General features: G+C 48.6%; 1 protein-coding gene across 1 annotated transcript; it reads left to right on the plus strand.

Annotated features, from left to right (window-relative positions):
* Positions 1–345: 345 nt before the first annotated feature.
* Positions 346–20,183, plus strand: LOC137363785 (neuronal tyrosine-phosphorylated phosphoinositide-3-kinase adapter 1-like; the record flags this gene model as incomplete). Its single annotated transcript, XM_068027343.1, has 5 exons — positions 346–590; positions 12,337–12,635; positions 15,316–16,671; positions 17,478–17,638; positions 20,086–20,183. Coding segments are annotated over exons 1-5 (2,114 nt in total), but the record flags the coding sequence as incomplete, so codon positions are not given.
* Positions 20,184–21,647: the final 1,464 nt, after the last annotated feature.

Here is a 21,647-nt window from a genome sequence, read left to right on the forward strand (position 1 = left end):
GAGTGTCCCAGCACTGACTGTGTGTGTGTAACAGGACTGTGTCCCAGCACTGACTGTGTGTGTGTAACAGGACTGAGTGTCCCAGCGCTGACTGTGTGTGTATAACAGGACTGAGTGTCCCAGCACTGATTGTGTGTGTATAACAGGACTGAGTGTTCCAGCACTGACTGGTTGTGTAAAGCAGGACTGTGTCCCAGCACTGACTGTGTGTGTGTAACAGGACTGTGTCCCAGCCCTGACTATTTCTCTATCCGGACTGCATCTCTTTGCCCCGGGAGTTTTTGATGGGACAACGTAGTGTGAGTTTTAATCTTTCTGAAATGTAAAATAACTTCTCACAGACGGGGCCTACTGCTCGCTGCTTTCTTCCCATTGGTTGGCCCCTGGAAGATGACAAGTGGCCTCCAGGATGCAGCCATTACGAGCTTCCTCCAGTTCATCGAAGAGAAAGGGTTCAAGGCCTACAACTCACTGACCAAGCAGGGCGGAGACACAGGCAAGGGGATCAGGTGCCTACGGGACGAGATGAATCTGCTGTACCGGAAAACAAAGATGGAATGGAAACACCGGGAGGAGGAGTCAAAGAAAAGGTAACCTGTCTGGAATGGGTTTTTTTTAAAAGAGTGTTGGTCAGACCCCAACTGGAGTAATTGTGTTCAGTTCTGGGCCCCGCACCTCGGGGAGGATATATTTGCCTTGGAGAGCCTGCAGTGCAGATAAACCAGACTGATCCTGGGGCTAAAAGGGTAAATTACAAGGACAGGTTGCACAGACTAGGCTTGTCGTGCTTCGAGTGTAGAAGATTAAGAAGTGATCTGATTTCGAGTTGCTGATCTCTATGTGCACGGCAGTTGGATGTTTCTTCCATTGGTGAGGGACCAGAAATCTGCCTGGGCCCTACTCTCAACCACCTTTCCTATTGAGAAATCTCTCTTTGACTCTATCTCTGTCTCATTGTTTGTCTCACTCTCTCTTGCTGTCCCTCTCTCTATCTCATGTAACCATAATACAGTAAGTTTTAGCATAATCATGGAAAAGGACAAAGATAAAACAGGAGTAAAAGTTCTAAATTAGGGGAAGGCAAATTTTACGAAATGGAGCGGTGATCTGGCGAAAGTAGACTGGATACAGCTACTTGAAGGAAAATCAGTGGCAAACCAGTGGGAGGCATTCAAAAGCGAGATACTACAGGCACAGTGTAGGCATGTCCCCACAAAGATAAAGGGTGGTACTGCCAAATCTAGAGCCCCCTGCTTATCTGGAAGCTTCCAGGGTAAGTTAAAGCAGAAAAAGAAAGATTTTTCTGATCGTCATAAGCTTAATACTTTAGAAAGCAGAGAGGAGTATAGAAAGTGCAGAGGTGAAGTAAAAAAGGAAATTAGAAAAGCAAAGAGAGAACATGAAAAATTATTGGCAGGTAAAATCAAGGAAAACCCAAAGATGTTTTATCAGTACATTAAGAGCAAGATGATAACTAAGGAAAAGTTAGGGCCTATCAGAGATGTACAAGGGAACTTATGCATGGATGCAGAAGATGTTCTTAGAGCTTTTTGTCTCTGTCTTCACAAAGGAGAGGGTTGATGTAGACACTATAGTTAAAGAGGAGGGGTGTGAAATATTAGATACGATAAGCATAATGAGAGAGGAAGTACTAGAGGGTCTGACATCCTTGAAAGTGGATAAATCGCCAGGGCCGGATGGATTGGATCCCAGGTTGTTAAAGGAAGCCAGGGAGGAAATAGCCAATGCACTGAGGATCATCTTCAAATCCTCACTAGATGCAGGAGAGGTACCAGACGATTGGAGGTCTGCGAACAATGTACCATTGTTTAAAAAGGATGTGAGGGATAGGCCAAATAATTATAGGCCGGTCAGTCTGACCTCAATGGTGGGTAAATTGTTAGAATCTATTCTGAGGGACGGGATAAACTGTCACTTAAAAAGTCATGGATTAATCAGGGATAGTCAGCATGGATTTGTTTGGGGAAGGTCATGTCTTACTAACTTAATTGAGTTTTTTCAGGAAGTAACAGGGAGGATTGATTAGGGAGTGCAGTGGATGTGGTCTACATGGATTTTAGTTCAGGCATTTGACAAGGTCCCACATGGCAGACTGGTCAGTAAAATGAAAGCCAATGGGATACAGGGGAATGTGATCAGTTGGATCCAGAATTGGCTCAGTGACAGGAAACAAAGGGTAATGGTCGACAGATGTTTTTGTGAATGGAAAGCTGTTTCCAGTGGCGTTCCACAGGGCACAGTGTTGGGTCCTTTGCTGTTTGTGGTATATATTAATGATTTGGACTTAAATGTGGGAGGCATGATTGGGAAATTTGCTGATGACACAAAATTTGGCCGTGTAGTTAATAGTGAGGAGGAGAGCTGTAGACTCCAGAATAATATCAATGGTTTGGTTGAGTGGGCGGAAAAGTGGCAAATGGAATTCAATCCGGAGAAGTGTGAGGTAATGCATTTGGGGAGGGCAAATAAAGCGAGGGAATACACAATAAACAGGAGGATAGTGAGAGGGGTAGAAGAAGTGAGAGACCTTGGAGTGCATGTCCACAGGTCCCTGAAGGTGGCAGAACAGGTAGATAGAGTGGTGAAGAAGGCACATGGAATGTTTTCCTTTATTGGCCGTGGTACAGAATACAAAAGTAGGGATGTAATGCTGGAACTGTATAAAATGCTGGTTAGGCCACAGTTGGAGTATTGCATACAGTTCTGGTCACCACATTACAGAAAGGACATAATTGCTCTGGAGAGAGTACAGAGGAGATTTACAAGAATGTTGCCAGGGCTCGAAAGTTGCAGCTATGAGGAAAGATTGGATAGGCTAGGGTTGTTTTCCTTAGAACAGAGGAGGCTGAGGGGTGACTTAATTGAGGTGTACAAAATTATGAGGGACCTAGATAGCCAGGAAGGACCTGTTTCCCCTAGCGGAGAGGTCAGTTACCAGGGGACACAGATTTAAGGTGATTGGTAGAAGGATTAGAGAGGGGACATGAGGAAAAACCTTTTCACCCAGAGGGTGGTGGGTGTCTGGAATTCACTGCCAGGAATGGTGGTGGAGGCAGAAACCCTCAATTCTTTTACCTGGACATTCACCAGAAGTGCTGTAACCTGCAAGGCTATGGACCAGGTGCTGGAGGGTGGGATTAAATTGGGTGGCTAGTTTGTTTTTCGGCCAGCACGGACACCATGGGCTGAATGGCCTCCTTCTGTGCTGTAATTTTTCTATGGTTTCTATGGTCTCTCATTGTCTGTCTGTGTCTCGCTCTCTCTCTCTCTCTCTCTCTCTGTTGCTGTCTCTCTTTCTCTTTTCTTTTTTCTTAACATGGATAAGGCACCAGGACCAGATGAGATGCATCCAAGGATACTGAGGGAAGTGAGAATGGAAATTGCAGAGGCACTGGCCATAATTTTCCAGTCCTCCTTAGACTCAGGGGTGGTGCCAGAGGACTGGAGAATTGCAAATGTTACACCGTTGTTCAAAAAAGGGTATAAAGATAAACCCAGCAACTACAGGCCAGTCAGTTTAACTTCAGTGGCGGGGAAACTTCTAGAAAGAATAATTTGGGACAAAATTAATAGTCACATGGACAAATGTGGGTTAACTAAAAAAAAAGCCAGCATGGATTTCTTAAGGGAAAATCACGTTTAACTAGGGGTTTTTTGAAGAGGTAACAGAGAGGGTTGATGAGGGCAATGCAGTGGATGTGGTGTACATGGACTTGCAAAAGGCATTTTTGATACAGTGCCGCACAACAGACTTTTGAGCAAGGTTATAGCTCATGGAATAACAGAGACAGTAGCAACATGTATATGAAATTGGCTGAGTGACAGGAAACAAAGAGTAGTGGTTAATGGATGTTTTTCAGACTGGAGGAAGGTTTGTAGTGGAGTTCCCCAGGATGTGGTGTTGGGACCCTTGCTTTTCCTGATATATATTAATGACCTAGACCTTGGTGTACAGGGAAAAATTTCAAAGTTTGCGGATGATAAACAACTTGGAAGCATTGTGAACTGTGAGGAGGATAGTGTAGAACTTCAAAAGGACATAGACAAGTTGGTGGAATGGGCAGACAGGTGGCAGATGAAGTTCAATGCAGAGAAATGTGAAGTGATTCATTTTGTTAGGAAAAACATGGAGAGACAATATAGAATAAAAGGCACAATTCTAAAGGGGGTGCAGGAGCAGAGGTGTATATGTGCATAAGTCATTGAAGGTGGCAGGACAGGTTGAGAGAGTAGTTAATAAAGCATACAGTATTTACTAACTGGGGTATAGAGTACAAGAGCAAAGAGGTTATGTTGAACCTGTATAAGACACTAGTTCGGCCTCAGCTGGAGTATTATGTCCAGTTCTGGGCACCGCACTTTAGGGAAGATGTGAGGGCATTGGAGAGAGTGCAGAAAAGATTCATGAGAATAGTTCCAGGGATGAGGAGTTTCAGTTACGAAGACAGATTGGAGAAGCTGGGACTGTTTTCCTTGGAGAAGAGAAGGCCGAGAGATGATTTGATCGAGGTATTCAAACTCATGAGGGGTCTGGACAGAGTGGATAAAGAGAAACTGTTCCCACTCGTGAAAGGATCGAAAACGAAAGGGCACAGATTTAAAGTATTTGGCAAAAGAAGCAAAAGTGGCATGAGGAGAAAGCTTGACCACACAGCGAGTGGTTAAGGTCTGGAACATGTTGCCTGAGAGTGTTGTGGAGGCAGGTTCAATTGAATCAGTCAAAAGGAAATTAGACAGTTATCTGAAAAGGAAGAATGTGCAGGGTTACGGGGAGAAGGTGGGGGAATGGCACTAAGTGAATTGCTCATTCGGAGAGCCAGTGCAGAAACGATGGGCCGAATGGCCTTTTTCTGTGCTGTAGCAATTCTGTGATTTTATGATTCTCTCTCACTCTGTCTCTCTGTTGCTCTCTGTCTCGGTGTGTGTGTGTCTCTCTCTCTGTATATCAGGTTCAATGCTGATTATAACACAACCCCTGCTTCCACAGCCAAGGTTTTTTCCAGCCGCCCCTCATTGCTCATTCATGTGTGTTGAATGCTCCCTGTGTGAGATGTTACAGGAGATCTGTTGAGCTGGACCCCAGTAAGATGGAAACAGTGAGTGAACAATCACTGGTGTGAGGTGAATTAGCGACAGCATTAATCCACAGAATATTCCTTAAATTATGGAACTTTGTGACTCATTCATTATAATTTAAACCCTCGCAGTGCTTCCTGCATTTTATGGGGAATGCTGCTGATATCGTAGAAGTGGAGAAACCAGGTAATTCCACAGATCAGCCAGAATGTACAGTACTGAAAAGGGCCATTCAGCCCGACAGTTCCATGATAGCATTATGGACCACACAAGCCTCTTCCAGCCTGACTATCTTCAAAAATACATTATCCGATCATTTCCTCATTGCAATTTCTGGGATCTTGCTATGCCCAAATTGGCTGCTGTGTTTCCTACATTACATCATTGACTACACTTCAAAAACGTACTTCATTGGCTGTAAAATGCTTTGGGATGTCCTGAGGTCAGGAGAGGCACTACATAAATGCAGGTCTTTTCCTCCCTTCCTTCCTTCCCTCCTCCCCTTCCTTTCGTCCTCCCTTCCCTCCTTCTCCTGCTCCCCTCCCTCCCCCATTTACTCCTCCCTGCCTTTACTCCCCTCCCTCCTCTTTCTCTCCCTACCCTCCCTTACCCTCTCAGTCCCTCTCTCTCAGGGTGATATCTGTATACTGACTGGTGTCTCTCAGTCTCCTCTCTCTCAGGGTGACATCTATACACTGACTGGTGTCTCTCAGTCCTCTCTCTCTCAGGGTGATATCTGTACACTGACTGGTGTCTGTCAGTCTCCTCTCTCTCAGTGTGTTATCTGTACACTGACTGGTGTCTCTCAGTCTCCTCTCTCTCAGGGTGACATCTGTACACTGACTGGTGTCTCTCAGTCTCCTCTCTCTCAGGGTGACATCTGTACACTGACTGGTGTCTCTCATTTCTCTCTCTCTCAGGGAGATATCTGTACACTGACTGCTGTCTCTCAGTTCCCTCTCTCTCAGGGTGATATCTGTACACTGACTGGTGTCTCTCAGTCTCTCTCTCAGGGTGACATCTGTACACTGACTGGTGTCTCTCAGTCCCCTCTCAGGGAGATATCTGTACACTGACTGGTGTCTCTCAGTTCCCTCTCTCTCAGGGTGACATCTGTACACTGACTGGTGTCTCTCAGTCCCCTCTCAGGGAGATATCTGTACACTGACTGGTGTCTCTCAGTCCCTCTCTCTCAGGGTGACATCTATACACTGACTGGTGTCTCTCAGTCCTCTCTCTCTCAGGGTGATATCTGTACACTGACTGGTGTCTGTCAGTCTCCTCTCTCTCAGTGTGTTATCTGTACACTGACTGGTGTCTCTCAGTCTCCTCTCTCTCAGGGTGACATCTGTACACTGACTGGTGTCTCTCAGTCTCCTCTCTCTCAGGGTGACATCTGTACACTGACTGGTGTCTCTCATTTCTCTCTCTCTCAGGGAGATATCTGTACACTGACTGCTGTCTCTCAGTTCCCTCTCTCTCAGGGTGATATCTGTACACTGACTGGTGTCTCTCAGTCTCTCTCTCAGGGTGACATCTGTACACTGACTGGTGTCTCTCAGTCCCCTCTCAGGGAGATATCTGTACACTGACTGGTGTCTCTCAGTTCCCTCTCTCTCAGGGTGACATCTGTACACTGACTGGTGTCTCTCAGTCCCCTCTCAGGGAGATATCTGTACACTGACTGGTGTCTCTCAGTCCCTCTCTCTCAGGGAGATATCTGTACACTGACTGGTGTCTCTCAGTCCCTCTCTCAGGGTGATATCTGTACACTGACTGGTGTCTCTCAGTCCCCTTTCTCACGGTGATATCTGTACGCTGACTGGTGTCTCTCAGTCCCCTCTCTCTCAGGGTGATATCTGTACACTGACTGGTGTCTCTCAGTCTCTCTCTCAGGGTGACATCTGTACACTGACTGGTGTCTCTCAGTCCCCTCTCAGGGAGATATCTGTACACTGACTGGTGTCTCTCAGTCCCTCTCTCTCAGGGAGATATCTGTACACTGACTGGTGTCTCTCAGTCCCTCTCTCTCAGGGTGATATCTGTACACTGACTGGTGTCTCTCAGTCCCTCTCTCTCAGGGAGATATCTGTACACTGACTGGTGTCTCTCAGTCTCCTCTCTCTCAGGGTGATATCTGTACACTGACTGGTGTCTCTCAGTCCCCTTTCTCACGGTGATATCTGTACGCTGACTGGTGTCTCTCAGTCCCCTTTCTCTCAGGGAGATATCTATACACTGACTGGTGTTTCTCAGTCTCTCTCTCTCAGGGAGATATCTATACACTGACTGGTGTCTCTCAGTTCCTCTCTCTCAGGGAGATATCTATACACTGACTGGTGTTTCTCAGTCTCTCTCTCTCTCTCTCAGGGAGATATCTATACACTGACTGGTGTCTCTCAGTTCCTCTCTCTATGCAAATTGAGCACAGCATTTGCCTCCAATACACATATGGCTCAGTGGGTCACCTCTGAGTCACAAGGTCCTGAGTTTGAGTTCCATTTGGGCTGACTCTCCCAGTTACATGCTAAGACACTGTCGTACATTCAGGATGTTGGTCCCAGAGTGTAACACTGATTTCCTGGGCCAACATTTAGCCATCAAGCAATATCATATGAACATACCAATTAAGAGCAGGAGTAGGCCACTCGGCCCCTCAAGCCTGCTCCGCCATTCAGTAGGATCATGGCTGATCTGATTGTAACCTCAACTCAACATTTCCACCTACCCCCAATCACCTTTCACCCCCTTGCTTATCGAGAATCGATCTACCACTGCCTTAAAAATATTCGAAGACTCTGCTTCCAACGCCTTTTAAGGAAGAGAATTCCAAAGACTCACGATCCTCAGAGAGAAAAAATTTCTCCTCATCTCTGTCTTAAATGGGCGACCCCTTATTTTTAAACAGTGACCCCTAGTTCTAGATTCTCCCACAAGGGGAAACATCCTTTCCACATTCACCCTGTCAAGACCCCTCAGGATCTTATATGTTTCAATCAAGTCACCTCTTACTCTTCTAAACTCCAGCGGATACAAGTCTAGCCTGTACAACCTTTCATCATAAGACAGCCCACTCATTCCAGGTATTAGTCCAGTAAACCTTCTCTAAACTGCTTCCAATGCATTTACATCCTTCCTTAAATAAGGAGACCAATACTATACTCACCAATGCCCTGTATAATTGAAGCATAACCTCCCTACTTTTGTATTCAATTCCCCTCGCAATAAACGACAACATTCTTTTAGCTTTCCTGACTACTTACTGTACCTGCATACTAACCCTTTTGCAATTCATGCACCATGAGCCTTTATTTTCCACAATAACTTTTGATGTGGCATTTATCAAATGCCTTCTGGAAATCCAAGTAAAGTAAATCCACCAGTTCCCCTTTATCTACAGTTTATGTTATTTCTTCAAAGAACTCCAATAAATTGGTTAAACACGATTTCCCTTTCACAAAACCTTGTTGACTCTGCCTGATTACCTTGAATTTTTCTAAGTGCCCTACTATAACATCTTTAATAATAGCTTCTAACATTTTTCCTATGGCAGATGTAGTTTCCTGCTTTCTGTCCCTAAAGGAGTTACATTGGCTAATTTCCAATCTAATGGAACCTTCCCCGAAAGTAGGGAGTTTTGGAAAATTAAACCAACATGGTTATCTCACTAGCCACTTCTTTTTCGACCCTGGGATAAAGTCCATCAGGACCCGGCGACCTGTCAGCCCACAGCTCCAACAAGTTGCTCATGACCATTTCCCTGGTGATTGTAATTTTCTTGAGTTCCTCCCTCCCTTCCATTTCCTGACTTACAGCTATTTCTGGGATGTTACTTGTATCCTCTATGGTGAAGACGGATGCAAAATACCTGCTCAATTCATCTGCCACCTCCTTATTATCCATTATTAATTCCCCAGACTGACTTTCTATAGGACCAACACTCACTTTGTTAACTCTTTTCTTTTTTAATATCTATAGAAACTCTTACTATCTGTCTTTATATTTCTAACCAGCTTTCTCTCGTACTCTAATTTTACCCTCCTTTATTAATCTTCTAGTCGTTCTTTGCTACTTTTTATATTCTGTCCAATCTTCCGACCTGCCTCCCTTCTTTGCGCAGTTAATTGCTTTTTCTTAAAGTTTGATACTATCTTGAACTTTTTTAGTTAATCACGGATGGTGGGTCCTCCCCTTGGAATTTTTCTTTCTCGTTGGAATGTATCTATTCTGTGTATTCTGAAATATCCCCTTAAATGTCTGCCACTGCATCTCTATTGATCTATCCCTTAACCTACTTTCCAGTTCACTTTTGCTAGCTCTGCTTTCATGCCCTCATGTAAGTTTAAAATACTAGTAGTTTAAACTACCACTCTTCTCTCCCTCAAACTGAATGTAAAATTCAATCATATTATGATCACTGCCTGCCTCGGGGTGCCTTCACTATGAGGTCATCAATTACTCCTATCTCGTTGCACAATACCAGATCTAGTATAGCCTGCTGTCAGGTTGAATTCAGAATGCACTGTTGTAAGAAACTATCCCAAAAACATTTTATGAACTCTTCATCTAGGCTACCTCTGCCCATCTTATTTTTCCAGTCTACATGTGGATTAAAATCCCCCTTAATTTTCTGACAAGCACCTATTATTTCTTCCTTTATACTCTGTCCTACTGTGTGGTTTCTGTTAGGGGGCCTGTACACCACTCCCACGATAACATCTTGCCTTTATCATTTCTCATCTCAGCCCAAACCGCTTCTACATCCTCGTTTCCTGAACTTAGGTCACCCCTCTCTATTGTGCTAATGCCATCATTAAGTAACAGAACCACCCTTCCACCTTTTCCTAGCTTCCTGTCTTTCCGAAATGTCATGTACCCGTCAATATTCAGGTCCCAATCTATGTCATCCTGCAGCCAAGTCTCTGTAATGGCTATCAGATTGTACTTATTTATTTCTATTTGCACTATAAGTTCATCGGTTTTGTTTTGAATGCTACATGCATTCAGATACAGAGCCTTTAGTTTTGTCCTTTTATTATTTTTGTAACCTCTAGCCTTATCTGTTGAGTTACTCTTAGATTTGTACGCTCTGTCCCTTCCTGTCACTGTCTATCATTTCCCATTTAATACCTTTCTCTCTTGCCTCTACTCTTTGATTTACCTTATCTTCCCAAATTTGATCCCTTGCCCCCACTATTTAGTTTAAAACCCTCTTTACTTCCCTAGTTACACAACTCGCGTGAACACTGGTCCAGCACGGTTCAGGTGTAGACCGTCCTAACGGTACAGCCTCCACTTTCCCCAGTATTGATGCCAGTTCCCCATGAATTGGAACCCACTTCTACCACACCAGTCTTTGAGCCAAACATTCATTTCTCTAATGTTATTTGCCCTTTGCCAATTTTCACATGGCTCAGGTAATAATCCAGAGATTATTACCTTTGAGGTTCTGCTTCTTAATTTGGTGCCTAGCTCCTCATACTGACTATGCAGAACCTCTTTCCTTGTCCTGCCTATATCATTGGTACCTACATGGACCACGATAACTGGATCCTCCCCATCCCATTGTAAGTTCCTCTCCAGCCCTGAACAGACGTCCAGAACACTGGCACCGGGCAGGCAACACAGCCATCTGGACTCTCGCTCTTTGCTGCAGGCAACAGTGTCAATCCCCCTCACTACACTGTCCCCAACTACCACTACTTGCCTTTTCTCTACCCCGGAACGTCTTCCTGTATCATGATGCCATGGTCAGTCTGCTCATCCACGTAACAGCCCTCGCTCTTGTCCATACAAACTGCAAGAACCTAGAACTTGTTGCTCAATTACAAGAACTGAGGCTCCTCCACTCCCACTTTCTCGATCCCCTAACCTGCCTGACTCACAGTCAGACCCTCCTGTCCCTGACCACTGACCAAAGCAGACGACCCTATCCTAAGGGGTGTGACTGCCATCTGGAACAAAGTGTCCAGGTAACTTTCCCCTCCCTGATGCATCTCAGTGTCTACAGCTCAATAACTCTGAACCGAAGCTCCTCAAGCCACAGACACTTACTACAGACATGGTTGCCATGGATTGCCAAGGCATTCAGGAGCTCCCACATACTACAGCTGTGTCACATCACCTGTCCTGCCATCTTTATTGTGCTAATTTAATTACATTTATTTTTTCTTAATTAATTTATAGTTCCCCTCCTTACCGAACTCCCTCACTGACCAAACTCCCTTCTTCACACTCTGTGCCCTCCAGCAGCACGCAGTGCGCACAAGCAGCACTGACAGTCCCCTGAATTTATACTCTCTTAAAACAATGAGTCAACTTTGCTAGAGCTCAGAAACCAGTTTAAGCTAGCTAAATAATTAACTAGCTACAGCTACTCTCAGAGAGCTTGTATACCCTTATTTAAAACTGTAAAACAGTTAACTTGCCTCTTAAGACAGTAATTTCTTAACTGCAAAATGTAAACAAAACAAAAACTAGACTTTAGGGAGATTAACCATTAAAATTCCCTCACTACCAAACTCCCTTCTTCACACTCTGTGTCCTCCAGTAGCACTCAGTGCAGACTATCACTAAAAAAGACTGATGATCTGGTCATTATCACACTGCTGTTTGTGGGATCTTGCCGTGCGCCAATTGACTGCTGCTCTCCTGGTCGTCCTGCCACCTTCCATCCTTTGTGAAATTGAGATCATCCAAATCTCAGCTGCCCCCAACTTCTCTGGCACCAAGTTCCATTCACCCATCACCCACTGTGTTCTTTGATCTACATTAGCTCCTGATTCAGTAACAAGCTATCATTTGCAAAGCAAGACAACAGTTTAATTTTCTTTTGTCTGTTAAACTTACTGATAATTCTCTCAATCTCTCGCCTTCTCCCTCTTTCTCGCTCCCCAACTCCCTCCCTCTCTCTCTCTCTCTCTCTCCCTTCCTCTATCCAACTTGCTTTTCCTTCCTTTCTTGTCCTCTCTGCCTCCATCTCCTACTCTCCCTCCACCTCTCTACCTCTCTCCATCTGTCCCCCTCTCTTCCACTCCCTCCACATCTCCTTCTTTCTCCCTCTTTCCCCCTTCTATGTTTCTTTTCTCCCTCTGTTCCACTATCCCTCTCTCTCTCCTTCTCTTTCTCCCTCTCTCACTTCTTCACCCTCTGTCTTTCCCTCCCCCTCTCTCTCCCTTTCCCTTCCCCTCACTCTCTCTCTCTCTTCCCCTCTCTCCATTTTTTCTCTTCCTGATTAAGTATCTGCAAGGATGGGGGACTGGGAAGGGTGCGGGATCTTGCCTCCTTCCGCAAGCACTTCCGAATGGGCTTCATGACCATGCCCGCCTCTCAGGAACATGGGCCGCACCCGTGCGCCGGCGGCATGACCACCCGCTCGCTGTCACTTCACTCCGTGGGCAGCGTGGAGAACGGCGAGCACACCTGCGCCAGGAAACCCCCGGCCAAGCCCAGGCGCCATCCCAGCACCAAGCTCAGCCTGTGCCCCGAGGGCAGGAACAGCAGCGGAGATGAAGGACTCGGGCCGAAGGGCGAGAAAGGTGAGCAACAGTGACCCAACAATCGGAGTAAAGCTCCCTCTACACTGTCCCCATCAAACACTCCCAGGACAGGTACAGCACGGGGTTAGATACAGAGTAAAGCTCCCTCTACACTGTCCCTATCAAACACTCCCAGGACAGGTACAGCACGGGGGTTAGATACAGAATAAAGCTCCCTCTACACTGTCCCTATCAAACACTCCCCAGGACAGGTACAGCATGGGGTTAGATACAGAGTAAAGCTCCCTCTACACTGTCCCTATCAAACACTCCCAGGACAGGTACAGCACGGGGGTTAGATACAGAATAAAGCTCCCTCTACACTGTCCCTATCAAACACTCCCCAGGACAGGTACAGCACGGGGGTTAGATACAGAATAAAGCTCCCTCTACACTGTCCCCATCAAACACTTCAACAAACTAAAATGTTTTAAGGTGCGTCACAAGACAGCTACCAAACAAGATTTGACACCGAGTCACATATTAGGACAGGTGCTCAAAGTCGTAGCTTTTAAGGAGTGTCATAAAGGAGGAGGAGAGAGGTAGAGCGGTTTAGGGAGGGGATTCCAGAGCTTAGATCCCAGACAGAACATCAGAACAGAAGAAACAGCAGCAGGAGTAGGCCATTTGGCCCCTCGAGCCTACCCCACCAGTCAATACGATCATGGCTGATCTGATTGTGGCCTTAACTCCACTTTCCTGCCTGTCCTCCCATAACCCTTGATTCCCCTATAGTTCAAACATCTGTCTAACTCAGCCTTGAATATATTCAATGACCGCTCTCTGGGGAAGAGAATTCCAAAGATTAACAGCCCTCAGGGAAGAAATTCCTCCACATCTCCGTCTTGAAACCCCTAATTTTGAAACTGTGTCCCCTGGTTCTAGATTCCCCCACGAGGGGAAACATCCTCTCAGCATCTAACCTGTCAAGCCCCCTCAGAATCTCACATGTTACAATAAGATCACCTCTCATTCTTCTAAACTCCAATGAGTATAGGCCCAACCTGCTCAACCGTTCCTCATAAGACAACCCCATCATGTGACATTCTCTGAACTGCCTCCAATGCAAGTCCATCCCTCCTTAAGTAAGGAGACCTGCTGAAGGCAGGGCTGTCAATGTTGGAGTGATAGAAATTAGGGGATGCGCAAAAGGCCGGAACTGGACGAGTGTAGAGATCTTGGAGGCTTGTAGGGCTGGAGGAGGTTACAGGAGCGGAGAGTCTTCTCAATGATGCATTTAACTGCAAGGATTTTAAGAGAGGTGCAGATCAGGCGATTCCGAGTCTTGGGAATTAGAAGTGAGGAGGGAGGTTAAGAAGACCGGATTTGCTCTCATTGGTAAGGAGGACTAATTGACATTTCCAAGATCGGGAAAGGGGGATTGTCCAAGTTGGCTCAGGGAATCACGTTAGGAATGAGAAGGGAAGTTGTTTATCATCCAGAGTGTGGACCTAGGTGGGTTTACGGAGAGAGAAGGGAATGGGAGCAACATGGTGAGGCGGGTATGGGAGAACCTTGCATCACCGAGAGAGATGTCGTGGTCTGTGCTGTCTCCTTGAAAGAGCTCATTACTAATCCCACACCACCAGCCCCCCACCCCGCCCCCACCGTCACCCTGCTAATTTTTAACCTCCTTCATGTCTTCTTAAATATCCTTTTGAAAGTTACTAGTTACTCTTTTTAGGCAGAGTGTCTGGAGTCGATCAGTAATTTAGTGGCAGGCTTGTTGGGCCTGTAGGCCGCAGTCTTTTTGGAGAGTTTGCAGTTGGGCTGGGAGGGTAGGTGGGGGGGTGGAGAAAGGGTCACATATTCCAGGATAAGAGGTCGGCCATTTAGGACTGAGACAAGGCCAATCTTCTTCACTTGTGAATCTTTGGAATTCTCTACCCCAGAGAGCTGTGGACACTCAGTCATTGAGTAGATTTAAGACAGAGGGAATCAAGAGATATGGAGGTCAGGTGAGATCGTGGCGTTGAGGTCGAAGGTCAGCCATGATGGTGTTGAATGGCAGAGCAGGCTCGAAGGCCTACTCCTGCTCCTATTTCTTACAGTCTACTACCTCCTCCCCTTCCATTGACCCCTAGCGTGTGACCGAGTTCCAGAAATAGGGCATTGGTGAAGAATATGTCAGGGGTGGCCCAGTGGGTAGCATTCTCACCTCTGAGTCCCCTCAGGTTGTGAGTTCGAGTCCCACCCCGGAGGCTCGTGCACACCAATCAGGCCGACACTCCCAGTGCCAGTACTGAGGGTGTGCTGCACTGTCAGGGGTGCCGCCTTTCAGAGGACTCTTTAAACCAAGGTCCCGTCTGCCCTCTCAGATGGACGTAAAAGATCCCACAGCCACTGCTGGAAGAAGGGCAGGGTGGGTGGGGGTGTTCTCCCCAGTGTCCTGAGCCAATATTTATCCCTCAACCAATATCACTAAAAAAACAGAATATTTGGCCATCGCCACATTGCTGTTTGTGGGATCTTGCTGTGCCAAAATTGGCTGCTGCGTTTCCTAACAATATTTCAACAAAAAAAAAGTATTTTGGCCGCAAAGCACTTTGGGACTTCCCGAAGTGGCGAGAGGCACTAGAGAAATGCAAGACTTTTCTTTAAGTTCCCTCAACTTGGCGCCAACGACCCTTCACCTCACCGCAGGAAGCAGAACTCAACACATCTTCTCTTGTTCTTCCAGCGACGCAGAGGCCGGGTCCCGAGGCGGCCGACGGTGGGCGGAGGATCCCCACGCTGAAGCTGAAACGCAGCCCCAACGCCCAGCTCTCCGTGTCCTTCGACGAGGCCCCCTCCGCCGGCAGGGTGGCCGCGACCTCTCTGACCTCTGGCCCCAGGTATGGACTTCCTGCTGACCCCCACCGAGGCTCAGCGGGGGAGGAGGAGGAGGAGGAGGAGGAGGAGCCGGTCTACATCGAGATGGTCGGCGACGTCTTCAAGGAACAGAGCTCGCCGGGTGAAGACTCCGACCACAGTGAGGCGATCTACGAGGAGATGAAGTATCCACTGCTTGAGGAAGGCATTCGGGAGCTGAGATGGAGCAAGATTCCCCTCTCCAAACCCACCGCCCATGGGGCTTTTAGCCAAGGGGCTTTCAAGGCCACTCCCCAGCCTAATTCCAAAGGCCCACCTTATGACATTCCACCCCCATTCCCAAACCTTCTCCTCCATCGCCCACCTCTCTTGGCCTTCCCTCAGCCCGCCTCCCAGAAGGCGTACAAGGCGCCAACTGCTTCATCCCAGCCGGGGTCCAAGCTCCCAGTCTTGCAACATGGCGACATCACATCCGCTCCTGGCGGTGCCCAGGTGCCTGGGCAGCAGCCCCCGAGGATGCAGAAGGAGGAGGGCCCTCTGCAGAGCGCCCTGGTGCCCTCGGGGCGGGCGAGGAGCCACTCGACGCCCCTCCCTCCTCAAGCGTCTGGCCAACACCGGTCAGAGAAGGAGCTGCCCACGTCCCACACCATGAAGGCCTTGGCGCATTTGGCGCTTCCGGCCTCTCAGATCCACTGCCATCAGAAGTCGGAAAGGGAAAAACCGGCTTCCCTCAGCATTATCTGTTCCTCTGTCAAAGTCACCACCCACTCGCTGCTTGCCCAAGCATCTGGAGATCAGAAGGCAGAAAAGGAACTCCCAAGTCTCCAGAGCATGTTCTGCTCCGTCAGTAAAGCCAGCGTCAGTTCCCGGCCTTTATCCGGCCTCTACAAGATGCCAATGGCCCACGGGCTCCTGGAGCATGCCAATCTACCCACGCCAGGCACCATGGTGTGGCCTTACATTCCACTGGCTTGCAAACGCCCTCCGGCCTACGAAAGCCTCAAGCCTGGGGGTGCCCAGAAGGTCTGTCCCGCTGTGTACCACACCATGGTGAAAACCCAAGGGCAGGAGCGGGCCCCGGCCTTTGCCAGCATCTGCTGCTCGCAGGCGGTCGCCAACTCGGAGGCTCGGAGCACCACCAGCCCTCCCGGAGAGGGCGCGGCCAATGTCGGGCAAAGCTGGCAGCGGAACCTGTCCTGTGGCAGGAAAGCCCAGGACTCAGAAGGTAAAGGGAAGACCTTGTTGACTGTTGGCAGGGGTGGGGTCAGAGGTCATTGGCAGCCATAATAGGCCTCAGTGCCCCTGGGCAAGGGAAGGGGTAGTTTGAGTTCCTCCGTGTGTTTGGTGTGCGTGCACGCATCAAGTGAGATCGGGTCTGGGCTCTCGGTCACTCAAACGAGAGGTAACGCCTCATGGACAAGGCTGGATAAATCGCCATGAACTTTAACCCCTCGGTTGCTGGGCTCCCATTGAGGTCTGTTGTTGATCGACCAAGTCCAGGCTGCTGATTGGCCTGCCAGGCTGGTTTTCAGCCAAAGTCAAACTCAGCCTCTCGAAACTTGCTCCCAGCTTGCAAACAGCTGCCTTTCCCTGGGCTGCCGGTGTCACTGGGACCAGCAGGCCTCACTCAAGGCCTGCATTGTCATGTGGGAGCCAAGGCTGTTTAACTGTAAGGGGCGTCACAGCTGGGCCCTTCAACGTCCACACGTGCCTCCTTTCTTTGGGGTGGGGGGTGGGGTGGGGGTGGGGGGCTTTAGATATTTCCTTCAGAGACTTGTACGCTCAGCCAGTACGAGTCCGACCCTCCCAGAGCCAGAGTGCGTCTCTACCTCCCCGACCAACTTTCGTAGAGTGAGACAGCAGAGGGAGGCTATTCGGCCCTTTGTAGGAGCTATCCAAATCACCCCTCTCCCCCGTCTCTGCTCTTTCCCCAGAGCCCTGCCATGTCCAAGGTGCTACATAAATGCAAGTTGTTGTTGTTGAGTTTGGCCCGGCAGCTCAACCGCCTTGACAGTGCTTTCATTTCACCAGCAGGAGGCGCCCCAGGCTGGAGCGGAGCCGGTGAATCCCTGGATAGGGAGGAGAAGACGTCGGGAATACCGGTGAAAACTCAGGGACCAGAGGGCTCCTCGGTCAAGGGGCCTTCTCGATCAGGGCTGCCCCAGCTGTGCCCGATGGCCTGCCAACGGAGCGTAGGTAGGGGCAGCTGGCTCAATGCAGTTGGTTCCCTGCTCCTCTCTTTAAGAGGCCTGACTGCACCCCAACACCCCCACCCCTTCTCCTCACCCCACCACCCACATCCTCACCCTTTGCTGGTCTGCGTCCCTCCTAGAGACACACCCAATTGGATATCTGCCGTGTGCAGGCCCAGATGGTCATGCTATGCGACTGTGAGGGGCATCGCAATCTGCCAAAACCAATGAATGGTGATCAGGAGTGAGATCTTCAGCATATTTGTTTTCCCCGCTCCCCTGGGCCAGGTGCTAAAGCGAGTTGAAGCCTGTCCACTCGCCCTCCCTATCACCCACCACCTCCACCTCCACCTCCCCCCCCCCCCCCCCCCTCATCATGCTGGCACACTGCCAACTCAGCCCAGAACCATATGGCTCGATGTCACACAGAGTCGATTCTGATTAATGCCTCCCCACAATGGTCAAAAAAGTGCCTGCGCTATCGAGGCCCATGTCCGCCCTTGACAGTCAGCTCTTTCAGGTGAAGGGAGGGCGAAAATCCACGTTAAAAGTGTCACTAGCCCGAGCGCACGCCCTGCCTAACCAACCTCACATCCTGTTTTCTGTCACACTTTGGTCTCCGTTTTTTCCCCATAAGTTCCTATGTAAACATGTCACGCTGTAATTGCACCCTCCAGCCAGCAGAGGCACTGTAGCAGCCCAGTTCTGTGCCCCATCCCCCAGAGAAACACACACCCTCTGACCAACTCTGCTTCCTAAATTAGATTGAATTTTGCGATTTAAGTATGAATGATAAATTGAAGTGTTATATAAAAATAAAGGAATCTAGGAACGGGAGGAGGCCATTCAGCCCCTCGCGCCTGTTCTGCCATTCAGTGGCTGATCTGTGACCTAACTCCATATACCCGCCTTTGCCCTCTATCCTTTCATACATTTGGTTAACAAAAATCTACCAATCTCAGATTTAAAATTAACAATGGATCCAGCATCAATTCCCATTTGTGGAAGAGAGTTCCAAACTTCTACTACCCTTTCTATGTAGAAGTGTTTGCGAATTTCACTCCTGAAAGGTCTGTCGCAAATTTTGAGACTCTGCCCCCTTGTCCGAGACTCCCCAACCATTGGAAAAACTTTCTATCTCACCTATCTGTTCCCGGTAATATCTTGAAAACTTTGATCAAATCACCCCTTAACTTTCTAGATTCCAGGGAATACAACTCTAGTTTGTGTAATCTCTCCATGTAATTGGACCCTTGGAGTCCGGGTATAATTCTGGTAAGTCACAATGCGGGAGTTTAAAATTGCAGCTGAATTGTGCCCGCACACTTTTGCCACGCCCCCCCCCCCCCCACCCACCAATCCCTCGCTGATTCCCTTTCCTCTGAACAACGTGTGACCTTTGACTCCTCGTATATTGTGTCCTGTGAGATCGACCTATCAGAGCGGTTTAAATCTGCGGGTACAGCGATTATGTTGCGAGATTCGAGAATGTGGGTTCAAATCCCACAGTTGGAGAATGTGGGGAAAAAAAAAATCTCGAATGAAAATGCTGGGATCAGTAACAGTGACCACGAAGCTGTTGGATTGTTGTAAAGATTCACTCACCGATGTCCGTTCGGGAAAGAAAACCCTGCCATCTCTACCGGGATTGTGTCTACACGTGACTCCAGTCCCACACCGGTGTGGTCGAGTCTTAATTACCCGCTTAGCAGGCGCAGCGAGCCACCTCGTCTCCCTGCCGGCCTCTCACTTCCCACCCTTCGTAAACTTGAGCTCATCCAAAACTCTGCAGCCCGTGTCCTAACTCGCACTGCGCCCCGTTCACCTATCACTCCCCGTGTGCTTGCTGACCTACCCTGGCTTCAACTCCATCAACACCTCAGTTTTAAAATTGTTCAAATCCCTCTGAGGCCTCACCCCCTCTCTCTATCTCTGTGACCCTCCTCCAGCCCCACAACCCTCCGAGATCTCTGCACTCCTCCAATTCCGGCCTCTTGCCCATCCCCCGATTCCCATCGCTCCACCATTGGCGGCCGTGCCTTCAGCTGCCTGGGGCCCTGAGCTCTGGAATTCCCTCCCTAGACCTCTCCGCCTCTCTCTCCTCCTCCTTTAAGATGCTCCTTAAAACCGACCTCTTTGTGCTTTTGGTCACCCGTCCTTATGTGGCTCAGTGTCAAATTATGTTTGATAATCACTCCTGTGAGGCAGCTTGGGATGTTTTACTCTGTTAAAGGCGCTATATAAATGCAAGTTTTTGTTATATCAACCACTATTGGGATAGATGGGCAGTGAACAATGATCTTAATAGAAATTCAGGTCTTAGTCTGCACAATCCAGACCCACTCACAGCAAGTTACTAATGAAATGTTGAAGTTTACAGAATCCTTTCTGTCGGAGTCTCTGGGTAATCTTTTCGCTTCTCCCTTTGCTTCCAGACTCTGCTTTAGGTCATCGCCTCGGCCGCTCAGCCTCCACCTCAGGTGTGCGTCACCCCCTGGCTCACCTACAGCGACAGTGCAGCCAATCACGTGACAGCCCGAGCCAGGTATGAATGGCATGTCAGCTCCCAGTCTCTGAAAGTGAGACAGATGCAGAGACAGAGAGTGAGACAGGCAGAGACAGAGAGTGAGACAGACAGAGACAGAGAGTGAGACAGACAGAGACAGAGAGACAGACAGAGAGTGAGACAGACAGACAGAATGAGACAGACAGACAGAATGAGACAGACAGACAGAATGAGACAGACAGACAGAATGAGACAGACAGACAGAATGAGACAGACAGACAGAGTGAGACAGACAGACAGAGTGAGACAGAGAGAGTGAGTGAGACAGACAGACAGAGTGAGACAGAGTGAGGTGAGTGAGACAGAGTGAGTGAGTGAGACAGAGTGAGTGAGTGAGACAGAGTGAGTGAGTGAGACAGAGTGAGAGAGAGAGAGTGAGAGTGAGAGTGAGAGAGAGAGAGAGAGGGAGTGAGAGAGAGAGAGTGGAGTGAGAGAGAGAGAGTGGAGTGAGAGAGAGAGAGTGGAGTGAGAGAGAGAGAGTGGAGTGAGAGAGAGAGAGTGGAGTGAGAGAGAGAGAGAGTGGAGTGAGAGAGAGAGAGAGTGGAGTGAGAGAGAGAGAGTGGAGTGAGAGAGAGAGAGTGGAGTGAGAGAGAGAGAGAGAGTGGAGTGAGAGAGAGAGTGGAGTGGAGTGAGAGAGAGAGTGGAGAGAGTGGTAGTGAGAGAGAGAGAGAGTGGAGTGAGAGAGAGAGAGTGGAGTGAGAGAGAGAGAGTGGAGTGAGAGAGAGAGAGAGGAGTGAGAGAGAGAGAGTGGAGAGTGAGAGAGAGAGAGTGGAAGTGAGAGAGAGAGAGTGGAGTGAGAGAGAGAGAGTGGAAGTGAGAAGAGAGAGAGTGGAGTGAGACAGAGAGAGTGGAGTGAGACAGAGAGAGTGGAGTGAGACAGACAGAGAGTGGAGTGAGACAGACAGAGAGTGGAGTGAGACAGACAGAGAGTGGAGTGAGACAGACAGAGAGTGGAGTGAGACAGACAGAGAGTGGAGTGAGACAGACAGAGAGTGGAGTGAGACAGACAGAGAGTGGAGTGAGACAGACAGAGAGTGGAGTGAGACAGACAGAGAGTGGAGTGAGACAGACAGAGAGTGGAGTGAGACAGACAGAGAGTGGAGTGAGACAGACAGAGAGTGGAGTGAGACAGACAGAGAGTGGAGTGAGACAGACAGAGAGTGGAGTGCGACAGACAGAGAGTGAGTGCGACAGACAGAGAGTGAGTGCGACAGACAGAGAGTGAGTGCGACAGACAGAGAGTGAGTGCGACAGACAGAGAGTGAGTGCGACAGACAGAGAGTGAGTGCGACAGACAGAGAGTGAGTGCGACAGACAGAGAGTCGAGTGCGACAGACAGAGAGTGAGTGCGACAGACAGAGAGTGAGTGCGACAGACAGAGAGTGAGTGCGACAGACAGAGAGTGAGTGCGACAGGACAGAGAAGTGAGTGCGACAGACAGAG

Source organism: Heterodontus francisci, unplaced genomic scaffold (assembly GCF_036365525.1).
Source record: "Heterodontus francisci isolate sHetFra1 unplaced genomic scaffold, sHetFra1.hap1 HAP1_SCAFFOLD_793, whole genome shotgun sequence".
NCBI lineage: Eukaryota > Metazoa > Chordata > Chondrichthyes > Heterodontiformes > Heterodontidae > Heterodontus > Heterodontus francisci.